At 34.6% G+C, this 13,069-nt stretch overlaps 1 protein-coding gene across 8 annotated transcripts in view; it reads right to left on the bottom strand.

Moving 5' to 3' along the window:
* AFDN (afadin, adherens junction formation factor) overlaps positions 1-13,069 on the bottom strand; it is a 94,959-nt gene that overhangs the window by 39,373 nt on the left and 42,517 nt on the right. For all 8 annotated transcript variants that reach the window (XM_083366277.1, XM_083366283.1, XM_083366284.1 and 5 more), the window contains exons 9-14: positions 8,381-8,475; positions 6,597-6,856; positions 5,097-5,166; positions 4,559-4,671; positions 1,845-1,906; positions 804-1,009 (exon numbers count right to left, since the gene is read on the bottom strand). In XM_083366277.1, coding sequence (XP_083222403.1) covers positions 804-1,009; positions 1,845-1,906; positions 4,559-4,671; positions 5,097-5,166; positions 6,597-6,856; positions 8,381-8,475 — 806 coding nt within the window. The remainder of the gene's footprint in view (positions 1-803; positions 1,010-1,844; positions 1,907-4,558; positions 4,672-5,096; positions 5,167-6,596; positions 6,857-8,380; positions 8,476-13,069) is intronic.

Here is a 13,069-nt window from a genome sequence, read left to right as displayed (position 1 = left end):
AGCAACTTTCTACAGCAGTTTTTCTGGAGGGATGACCCACCAGCCCACATTTTTTAGGAGGAATTGCCCACCCACAGCCATCAGCAGAAACATCTGTGAACAGAGTTTATTCACAGCCACTTCCATTAAAAAGATAGAGTATAAAATATGATAGGATTGTAACATGATTGCCATCATATTCCATAAGACTGAACCAATATTGATAATTCAAACAAAATTTGAACAGTTTGAAATAGATTTTAGAGATCTACCAATAAAACATACGAATATTAACACTATAACAGATCATTATATCTTTGTTCACCATTCCATATCAAGAAGTATCACTGTTCTTAAAAACATTTTCAATATTTTTTGTAGATTAATTACAAATGTCTAACTGCAGTTTGGTCACAACTAAAGAGTTATTTCATACACAATTACAAATGGCATTAGGATATCCAAAACAAACTGTGCTTATGATCTCTAATATAAACACAACTTGGTAAAAACAATCCTGCAAAAGTGAGGTCTTTTTGTGGGTGTAAAAGAATTAATTTAATTAAATTTAATTTTATTAGATTTATATACCGCCCTTTCCCGAAGGACTCAGGGCGGTTTACAGGGCATTTTAAAAATCACACCAATACAAAATACAAAAGTTAAAAGACAATTAAAAAGATTAAATTATCCCTGAAAATAAAACCCCAGTTAAAATTCTCAGCCTGGGCCAGAGAGCTCAAAGAGCCAAGTCTTCAGGTCCCGGCGGAATGAACGCAGGTCAGGGGCAGTCCTGATTAGTAGGTTCTTAGACTGAAACTCACTTGTATAACTCCTTCCATCATTTTCACCATCTTGTTGACTATCGCAATGACTTTGTGAGTTCGTTCAGCGGGACTGATGTCAGGTCTGTACTGGCTTGATAATACATACCGACATGTCATGTACAGAACATAAGTAGGTGATAGCTTAAAATGAACTGTTGAACTATTGGTGTAATTGATGATGGCAGACAAAAAAGAATCCTCAGCTGAAGAACAAAAACAAAAAAGGGATAAGCTAACTCTTAAGAGTTATATCTAAGAAGCAATAGTAAGACACCACTACAGGAAATACCCAAATTAAATTATTGAGATCACTTTCATGTTTCAAACATTAATACCAAAATATTTTTACAAGATTAAATTACTGAAAATTAAATAGTAATGGGCAATAACAGGCAAGTAAAGCAAAATGCAAAAAGGAGTTTAATAAATCTGTATTGTTGTTGTTGTTGTTAGTTAGTTGCAAAGTCGTGTCCCACCCATCGCGACACCGTGGACAACGTTGTCCACAATAATTTAAATGAATTTTCCTCACTGTTAACCTAAAACATGACAAGTAATTTAGTAACATTCCTGAGTAAATTTATACATGGATTTGGAATTATTCTTTTTTTAATGAGATAGTCAAAACCATGCATTTTGCCTTAAGTATTTGATGCCCATGATCACTGCTAGCAAGATTGGCAAAATGACTGCAGATTAATCAATTTCATCTTTCTTGGGCAACTGCTTTCTAAAATATTTAACATAGTAGATCTATCTTAAACTAGAAAGTTCATTCTTGTAAACTAAAGCAGATCCGAATAACCGGGCTTTGACAAAATTCAGGACAAAACCAGTGCTTTTAAACTGGATTTTATATCCTAGATCATATGAAACCAGAAGTTTACTTACAGACATGAATTTAAACACCGATTATTTTTATATCATTACTACTGTATAGGCAGTCAACTCTCAGTATATCGTATTATCAAAATAAAACAGTTTGTAATAAGTTGTCGTTAGCCTTATTTTTTAATAAAAATAAAAATACATACTTACAGTTTTCTCTGAATTCAACGCCTGCAGGTAGTATCAACTCTGGACCATGTGCATCCTGAATTCTAGAGGCAGAAAGCAGATCTTCAGAAATCCAGTTCAAAGAGAACAAATTAATTTCACTTTCAAGAGATAGAGATTTTTCCAAAGATTTTTGTTTCATGGTTGTATACATCTTTTGTACACCTATGAAACACAAAAACACTGGGGCGCGGGAAATATATCTTGTTTACTTTCCTGATCTTATTATTAGAATCACCGAGGTTCCACTTGCTGAAAAGACAGCAAGCCTACTTGAATTGAAAGTCTGCATTATTAATGCATTTGCAGCACACAATGTACTGTTCAAGACAGTCAGTCGTCTACTGTAATTAGATCATGTTACTTAAACTCATAACCAGGGCAAAACAAAAATGAAGGAGCGGTTAATTTATAAACTGTATTATAAAAGTGTTACATAAAGGCGAGTTGTTGATCAGATAGCTCATCCAGTAGTGTCATCTGACAGATTGTTCAGTATGCCACAGTACCCAGAAGTAAAGGTTCAGGTAGTACGGGTAGAAAACAAGAGAAAGAATCTCAAAATATGAAGGTTTGGGGGTTAGGTCAGCAGTTTTAATTTGGCTGAGTAATAAGTTATGAGTCACTGAAAATAGTAAATATTGTTATTATAGGATTATGATGTCTATTTTTAAATTCGTTAGCTTTATGTTATCTTTTCTCCAGAAATAGAAGGAATCTTACATGGATTTCTCCCTTAATTTTAACCTCACAATAATATTCCTCAGTAGACAGTTGAAAGAGATTCTGACTGTGATCAAAATACTGAGAAATTTAAAAATGTATGTACAGCAACTTAATTAGGAATTTGCAGAATGTACATGATCTGAATCTCATCTTAACTAATGTGATCATGGTTTCCTACAAATTTATTACTCTGAGAGTTACACTGCATCTATCTTTTGCACCAGATACCTTTGCTTTTTTTTAACATGTTATTGTTTTGACTGATTTCAGAAATATAATCTACAGGTGAAGATTACAGTACTTACAGAAATATTAAATGCTGAATAGCATTTGCCAGCTTTAATTTATTTCTCACATACTAGATTTAGCATGGCTTAAAACAACCCCTGGTCTATGGACCGGCACTAGGCCGTAGCATGCCAGCAACTGGGCCACACAAACAAACGAAGCTCCATCTGCGGGATACATGCAAGCAGTATGCACAACCACATCCCTCTGGTCCACGGAAAAATCTTTCTCCATGGTACCAGTCCCTGGTGCCCAAAAGGTTGAGGACCTCTTGCTTAAAAGGAGGCTGCCCAGAAAAGAAGGGTTGCTTCAAGCATGTAACAAAACAAATGAACTTCGAATGTTTCAAATTAGTTATCTAATTTTCAATCATGCAGGTCATGGTTGTCCCAAAAGCGCTTTTGAAAAGATAACTAGATTTTCTTGGGTTTTTTTCCTGAAAACGTTTCACTTCTCATCCAAGCTTCTTCAGTCCGGTAAGCCATAGCAACTGAAGAAGCTTCTTGGATGAGAAGTGAAAAATTTTCAAGGAAAAAAAACAAGAAAGTTCAGTTGCCTTTTGAAAAGCAACCTTTGCTATTTCAAATTAGTTGTGATCCAAAGAAGTGTCTATGGAGATTCTCAGTCATCCAGGTCATAGTTATCCCAAAGGTGCTTTTTCACGAGGCAACTGGACTTTCTTGTTTTTCTTTGAAGACCTTTAGCTTCTTCAGCTCTGACTGGATGGTGGGGAATGGAAGGATTTATACTCCTTGCAGACAGCTAGTCATTTGCATTCTTTTGGAGAGTCATTGAGGCCACCTGGAAGTTTATCTGTGTTATCAGGGTCACCTGAGTAGTGCAAATGGGTGTGGAGCCTTCTTGGAACTGCTGAAAGGACTCTGTTCTGGACTGGAGATAGGTGATGTCGTATCCCTCCCCCTCTGTTGAGAGAAGGCTTTTCAGTTTTGACATAGATGGCCTCTTTGACCCATTTCAAACCAGCAGTCCTCTCTGTCTAGAATGTGGACATTGCTGTCTTTGAAAGAGTGGCTTTTGTCTTTTAAATGCAGATGGATTGCTGAATCTAGAAGAATGCAAATAACCAGCTGTCTGCCATTCCTCAACATCCAGTCAGGGATGCAAATGACCAGTTGTCTGCCATTCCTCAACATCCAGTCAGGGCTAAAGAAGCTTCTTGGATGAGAAGTGAAATGTCTTCAAAGAAAAACAAGAAAGTCCAGTTGCCTCATGAAAAAGCACATTTGGGATCCAAAGAAGTAAAACCTTGACCACCCCAAGACATTGGTGCTACCACTGAGAACTGAACACAAGCCGTTCGCTCCCTTTCACCATATGATCTTAAATGCAAGAAGGATTAGGAATTGTTCAGAAAGAAAGTCTATAGGGAGGATGCTAGATAAGTATGAACCAATTATAACAAGTACAAAAAAATTGTACTCTACAGAACCTGTGACACACCATGATTTGCAATGGCTATAAGATTTTAAAATAAACTACTAGTATGAGCTCTTAATAAAAGATTATACAACATATTATTTGGAAAGACCTTTCAAAGTATTTAGTTTTATCCATAAAAATATTTTCAACTTTCTTCTCAAACTTGTCTGTTGTTGTTTTTTAATTTAAAAATAACACTGTGTAAATTTTAGTCACAAAATTTAAAAAAGTATTTTTGGTACCTGCCATCCTGTTTGTGATAATCTTGCTGTTCTATTCTGATCATTGGTTTCACCACGCTTCGTTCAGCTGTGCTAGAAGTTGATATTCTGTCACAGTCCAATCTATTGATGCTCTGCTCCATACGAAACATATCCAAAAGTTTTAGTGGAATTAAATTTACTTTATATAAAATATGTGAATCCTCACAAGTTTCTTAAAAGATTTATCTTATTAAATCTAGTAATAATGAACATGCTTTCTGAAAATGTATCACTGTCTTTCTAAAACCAAATAAGTAAATGTTCCCACTGAAGGTGGCCTGTCCATTCCCATATGGTATTCCAATAATACAGCTGCTACAAACCTCCTTCCAATTATTTTGCATAAATTCTATGAAAATGTTAGACAAATCAATGTGAAAATAAATCATCAAATCATTCAAAGCACTAAACAGAAAAGTGAATGGTTATACTGAGATGGTCCTGTGTTCTTAAATATTTAAAGTATCAACTGTTAAGTCTGATAGTAGTCATGGTATTCAGACTAATAAACTGTTACCTTGCTTGTAGATAATCCTGTTACACTTTGGATGTCTCCTTCCAAATCAAAAGTAGTTTCTTGTACACCTCTGAGAAGGCAATATACATTCAAGAACTAGATGATTAGGAATATTCAGTAAACACAAGCATATATAATACAAACAATGCTTACACAATTGTTCAGTATTTTATCATTGTTAGCAAATTCACTGTGTATTTGATTCACATAAAAGTATAAAATATCTGAAAGTGTTAAGAAAGGGTGTGCACATTTCGGTTCAAACTATTTTCAACATATAATTTCATATTTCAAGTTTGTGAAATATCCTGGGCATTTTCAAAGTATCTTTGGATCAAACAGAGCTGACCCTAGCTCAAAACAGATTCACACTTGAAGTGGAAACTTCTACATGCTCAATATGATTCAAAATGAAATGTGTTAAGTCCTATCTACCTACTTTCCTACCTAGCTAAATATAGGCAACTTTTATTTTTTCCAAGCCTGAACATTTTATCAGTTATTCTGTCAATCTTAGATACAGTGCAGAAATGCTACACAAAGTGTTTTAAATAGTGTATCATGGCATCACTCATTCTGAAATTTGATTTCAGATAATGTAAAATACTGTTAAATACTATTCCTCCACAACTATTTCAGATTTTTTTTTCAGATGGATTGAAGAGAAAGTGATAGTCATACTTCCAGTGAATTTGCTAACAATGATTATTATTAATTTATTTATTTACTTCAAGACAGAAATGCTATGGCGTTATTTTTAGAGAACTATCTAAATACTTAATTAGCAATTGTCAATAGGTGATTCTTTTCTTCCACTGATATAAAGTGAATTTTAGGTATAGGTACAGGATTGAACACTGGAATCTAAACAGAAGAAGTATAATTCTAATTGAATAACTGAACTTTACAGCAAAAAAGTATCCTTCTTAGACAAGGATGAACTTCAGAGATGCTAAACATTGGCAAAGTGCCAGTCTCAAAAGTTGATAAATAGGGTCGGTCTTTTGTTTTTGAAAACAGCTTTTTGGGAGTATGCTTATATTGTACAATTCCTTACCTTGTAAGGTAGGTGACTTCCTACCACTCAGATGACTTTTTTGCCATCAGTTATTTAAGACCCTCTTTATGATATTAGTTCCACTATCAAATAAATTCCATTTTAATTACTACAGTTGCCCTCTTCTATAACTCTTCTTTGTAACATTTAATGGCATCACCTTATATTGCTTTTAGTTGTCATTAGGTGTCTGAATAGTCCATAAGAAGGGTAAAATATAAATGCATATATTGATTTCGCTAATGTACAGTATTATCAAAATCCTAATATTTATTCTAATTATGAAGAAGTGTGAACTGCATCAGAGTTCACACAATGGAGGACAATTACTGAAGAGCAGATTATCATTATTAGTTGGCACATGACATTAAACATTGATACACCTTCACCATCTTAAATAATTTTCTAAATTTGGGATTACTTCTTAAAAACTGTGGATTTACCCAGATTTGAGACGTGAACTTTTGACCATGTGACCTGCATCTAGACGTCCTTTAGGAATGTGATCTTGAATGGGGTCCACAAATTTAAATACATGACAGGTCCCAAACTGAACTTTCATACCACTTTGCAGCATAGTGGTCTCAGAGATCCGCTGACCTTCTACGTAAGTTTCAGCATCAATGCTTCTGGGAGTAACTGTAACAACTCCATCCATGTTAGTAAGATCACAGTGATGTGACTGAATTCCTGGACCAAATAACTGAAGATACAAATAATCAAAGCAAAGGCAAAAAAAATCAGGATTTTTTTTAAAAAACTAATAAATATACAATCATCTACATAACTCATTCAAAGAGACATCCATTTTCTCTTATTAAAGAAATTGTTGCAAATTGATGGCACATAACCGCTCATCAATCAAATATTATGTACGCGGAACAGTTTTACAGTGTAGTGGGATCAATTAACTAGTGATCAATTCCTTTCCAATAAGAATGCTCTTATTGTATAGAAAGTTACATTTTATTAATATGTAGCCTATTTCAATATACCATAATTTATACCTGTTAACTACCAAAAATGTAGCAGTAAAATTCACTTTTTAAAAAAATCAGTTATTTTTTATCTTGAAGCAAACTGAAAACCACGTTACTAAGAAGTGATGATTGAAAAGTTGAAACGAGATCTGTTCCATAGTATGTTTCCAACCAATTTTTATACTTTTATTCATTTATGCTAAGATATGTTGAACTGATACTTTTCTCACTCAATAATTCCTGCCTAAATGTATCCTTCATTATTTCTGTGACTATGAATTATTTTTAGAAGTAATTATAGCAAAATGTTTTAATGAAGACAGAACCCACAACTGACAAAATCTATGAACACTGAACAAAATGATACAAAAGTATTTTAGAAGTCATTGATGAAACAAAAACAAAATTATATTTTGCATTTATTCAAATTTAATCTAAGCCATGATTAAGTAATACAAGACAGTTCTTTAGGCTTTTGAGGACCTTTATCCTCTTAGTATTCATTTGCCACATTAGGAATCCAATACTTCTGAATACAACTTAAAATAAATCACAAGTGCCGTCAGATCAGAATACAAGCCTGGATCAAGAGACATAAATGCTAATTTGCAAATCCACATTTTTTGCAGGCTATTATTTGGTGGGCTTTTTACAAATAGTGATCAAAACTTCTCATACAAGAATAGTTAAAATATAAAGCCAAGATCCTTATGGCTCATTTCAAAATGACAGAATACACACCTGTATTAGCTTTGAACAGTCTCCAAGACTGTCTCATTTCCCACTTACTGAATACACAGTTGTTTATAACTATTAATATTAGTTTTTTTCTTCAGGTACCTACTATTACTAAAACTATATTCTCAAATTAGTATAGTGTATGGTTATGAGAAGGATTTGACAATGGCTTCAAAGAACCATTTTAAAATACTGCTCAAGTTTGTGTTATTAATTTAAGAATTTAGCCTTTCTCCAGCATCACTCAAAATAATACATCTTCTTTAAATGTTCCAATAGACTTTTGTGCATTGCAATATTACAGAAGAGTTCACATTGTATTCCCTTGCCTCACTTAGAAATTTTGCATTACACATGTCACAAAGATATTTGCCTCCCCACTGTATTTTGCAACCAGTTACATTTTTGTCCAAATATGCTAAATGTGGCTTACAGACATAATTCTTTAATACTCTGAAACTTGAACCCAACTTTTATGGAATTATTTGTCTCAAAATAGTATTGCTCACCTGAATGGAGTTGTCATCAAATTTTTCTGTACCAACTTCTGTCACACTTAGTTGCAAACGATAGAGCTTTGGTTTATCTCTGGAGTCAGAACCATCTGTAACAACAGATAATTTTATCATGAAACTAAACAAAAGATACTGATTTTTAAAGACATAACCATATACAGTAGCACTTGACTTAACGAACAGTAACTTAGTGACTGTTACCATGGACTTTTCCAGGACTGCTCATGACCCAGCTTTAAAGTTCTGATGCTGCCCATCCTCCTGAATGACATGACTGCATTTTGGGCACTCAGCAATTAAAGTCATTTGCAATGCCTCATAGTTATACAATCACAATTTAAGAAATTTGTTGCTGGTGATCTACTTAATGACCAGCACAACATGCGACCTTAATTCTGGGCATAGGTTAAGACTCCCCGTATTATGTCAAATGCCCCTTCAAAACTAATTTTAACTATGTTTAAAAATGAATTATTCCCTGTGCCACCAAAAAGGCGCCTCTTGAGAATCATCCCTTTCTTCTGCTAGCTCTCATTTTCTTCCTTTGCAGAAGGAAAAGTGCTTTTAATGTTAATTCTTTCCACTGTACATATTTTCATTTGTGTACTATTAAAAGAAATTAAGAAATCTTCTCTTTTCCCAAATGTGGGAGAACAAGCTGCACAGCTTTCTGCCTGTTTATTAGATTTTTATCTCACCTTTAGTTTACAAATAACTCAAGGCAGTGAACATACATAATGCTCCTTCCAATTTTCTCTACAATAACAACACTGTTAGCCCACTATTGTTGGACTAAGAGGGAATGAGTGGCTCAAAGTCAGTTTTCATGCTAAGGTGTGACTAGAACTGACAGACTCCTGGTTTCTAAAAAAAAAATTAAGAAGTTTTTAGTTTTTAAACATTTTAATAGAACAATATTGTATATGAATTCTCAAATTATCATAAGATGAGAACTAGTTACATCTATTCATCCTGAATTATGTAAAAATGCCTTATATCAATAAATTCTACCATTTGACTGATTGTACATAGTTACAAAATATAATTATCCTAAAAGATCAGAAACATTATGTGATTTTGGTATGTGATCCCTAATATGCAAAATATCTCTTTAAATGCCATATATTTATTCTGGATGCCCAATCATTGTATTTCAAAAAATATTTTTATTTGAAGATATTCATGTCAATAATTATGATAAAATAATGTCTAGAAAACAATACTGTAATATATACTCAATTGCTGTAACTTCTATTCAATGTTAAATTGTTATCTCAATCTAACAACAAATTAAAGTAGTAATCCTAAGCAAAATTCTCATTTGCACTGAAGTAAACCAACCAATTCTGTTAAAAGTAAGTAAATACTAAGCAGAAGTGCCTCTAACCAGGTTTATGCCTCTCTATGCCTGTTTGTCTGTAGGTGAATATCATGGATTCCATTGACTTGCAGGAGGAGCTATTAATAAACTGTTTAGAAGGGGTGTTCAAACCACTTTATGCAAAAATTGTTGCATCCAGAGAATAATTCATGATCCAACTGAAATGTTGGTCTGAATATAGACTGAAACAGGGCTATTTTGTTCTGGATTCCTTGAAACACAGATGTGGAAAGCAAAAGTGTTGGTGAGGGGGGGGGGGAAAGCAGGAAAAAGCCAAAACCACCAAAGAGGGAGGGAGGAAAGAAGAGAAAGATCAGGGAAAATGCAAGTATGCGGTGGAGGGGGAGTTTTATATGTTTTGTGTTTCTGGTAATTATTAACATAACAAATACAGTTAAATTGGGCCACAGAAATATATTTAATATCAGAAAAATCTAAAACCAAGGGATGGATGGATGGATGGATGATAGATGTATAGACGGAGACATAATTGTTATTGAAATCTGTTTTTAAATGGTTACAGGTATTCTAATATAAATTATCTCCCAAGCAGTGATTTATATTTAAGATTAGCTAAATAATTAGATATATCTAACATTCATTGGTCCAGTAAAGAAGCTCCAGAATATTGTATTTTCCCCAAAAACTATGCTGAATGTCCTTCCAGACAATGTTGCTCAATTTCTCCAGCTTGCCTTTTTAATACTGACCTTAAGATAGCAAAAGTTAATGTAGCACCCTACCCAAGGGATGGAATTTATAATTAATAAACCTTTCAAACCTTTATTTGAAATCCCATTTTTAGAATAAACTGAAATGGGGAGTTTAGTGAAGCAGTCTATATTTCTTTTAACCTCCAGGTTCCTCTGGCTACATATGGAATTATGCTGATGTGCAAGTGGATCCTTGTGAAATGCTCCAAGTACAAGAGAAATATTAAAAATTATTTTATTTGGTTTAACTGTCTCCATCAGGAATTAACAGAATCTCCAATCTGAGATACCCAAAGAATTTATGAAGAAACAAGATTACTGTACAGTGTGTCATGAAATTATGGTTATAAAACTGAAGTTTTCATTTACTTTCTCTCAACATTGTAACTAAACAATTATTGAATATATTGCATCTGTAGTCCTACAAGTGTTATACAAAACCTACAAATATACTGTAATCTGCTGCTTTAACTAATTTGTTGAGCTTTTTCCCTACAACAATAATAATAAAGTTGGAAGGGACCTTGGAGGTCATCTAGTCCAACCCCTGCTCAGGCAGGAAATCCTATACCATTTCAGACAAATGGCTGTCCAGTCTCTTCTTAAAAAACTTCCAGTGTTGGAGCATTCACAACTTCTGGAGGCAGGCTGTTCCACTGGTTAATTGTTCTGTCAGGAAGTTTCTCCTTAGTTTTAGGTTGCTTCTCTCGATTAGTTTCCATCCGTTGCTTTTTGTCCTGCTTTCAGGTGCTTTAGAGAATAGCTTGGCTCCCTCTTCTTTGTGGCAGCCCCTGATCTATTGGAACACTGCTATCATGTCCCCCCTCGTCCTTCTCTTCCTTAAACTACACATACCCAATTCCAGCAGCCATTCCCTATATGTTTTAGCCTCCAGTCCCCTAATCATAATTGTTGCTCTTCTCTGTACTCTTTCTAGAGTCTCAACATCTTTTTTACATCATGGTGACCAAAACTGGATGCAGTATTCCAAGTGTGGGCTTACCAAGGCATTGTAAAGTATTAATACTTCACGTGATCTTGATTCTATCCCTCTGTTAATGCAGCCTAGCACTGTGTTGGCTTTTTTGGCAGCTGCAGCACACTGCTGGCTCATATTTAAGTGATTGCCCACTAGGACTCCGAGTTCCCTCTCACAGTTACTACTATTGAGCAAGGTACCCCCTATACTATACCTGTACATTTGGTTTTTCTTGCCTAAATGTAGAATCTTACTTTTTTCACAATTGAATTTCATTTTGTTAGATAGCGGCCAGTGTTCAAGTCTGTCCAGATCCTCCTGTTTCTTAAGCCTGTCTTCTGGAGTGTTGGCTATTCCTGCCAGCTTGGTGTCATCTGCAAATTTGATGAGTTCCCCATCTATTCCCTCATCCAAATTATTGATGAAGATGTTGAAGAGCACTGGGCCCAGAACAGAGCCCTGGGGCACCCTACTACACACTTCCCTCCATGTAGATGCGGTTCCATTCACACTGAGTACGGCCAGTCAGCCAGCTACAAATCCATCTGGGGGTGATGCTGTCTAACCCACATTTTTCTATCTTATCAAGTAGTAGGTTGTGATCTACTTTATCAAATGCCTTACCCTGATGAAAACATCAGGGGAAAATCTTAGAAGATGCTGAATTTTGGTAAATTGCTTAGTCAACTTCCAGTCCTACAGAATCCAAAATATTTTTAGGAAGATAGTTCTGATAAATTAAATTTGGGAGTTCTTATCAAATTCAAAATTGCCATAATCTACCCCAACTATCTGTAGCAACAGTAAGGGCGAGGCTGAGCTATAAATAAGATACCCACTGATACATTCCCCCAAGCAGAATCATCACAGTAAAAATTTGAAACAAGAAAGATGTGCACCTTTTCACCCAGCCTATAGAGGTTATTCTTAATCCTAAAGGGAAACAGATGGTGGAATTAGGAGTAAAACATATCACTTATTTTTAGACCCTCCATTCACTCCCCATGATCATGTGTCTATCATTACTTTCTACTGTCACCTCCAATAATCTCCAATAGTTGAAAGCAGTCCCCTTTGTCAATGAATTAGGGGATCCATTCTTGCTTGTCACTCTGGTTCTTTCTGAATTGCTTCTTGTATTAAATATTAAACAGAGATAAAGTCAAATGCCTTAGCAAAGATGAGATGGCAATTCAAATTGATCCTGTATTTGTTCCTTCTCTAAAGTACCAGTAAAGGTAGAGAGTTGAAATAATTCTGAGACTCAACAGATCAGATGGTTGCTTTACTAATCCAGCCTCTCCTCTGAATGCTGATGGAAAAAAAGAACGTGATACAAAAAGGCAGGCCTTTCTCTTTAATAATAAGAAGAGCAAAGGTCTTAGGATAGATAGAAACCAAAATTAAGAAGAAAAAATATGAGCATAATTTATCTGACAATATTTATTTATACAGGCATTCCCTCAACCTGCAACTCAAGGCTGTGTATGACATTAACAAAGAAAACAAACTAGCAAAAATAGCTGTAAAAGGAGATAATACAATAAAATAAAAACACATTGTTTTAAACAATCAAAAATAATCTGTAAAATGAGCTCACAAGATCTGCC

This window comes from Vipera ursinii (assembly GCF_947247035.1).
Source record: "Vipera ursinii genome assembly, chromosome: 1".
NCBI lineage: Eukaryota > Metazoa > Chordata > Lepidosauria > Squamata > Viperidae > Vipera > Vipera ursinii.
Note: the sequence above shows the minus strand (reverse complement) of the source record. Positions and strands in the feature narration are given on the sequence as shown.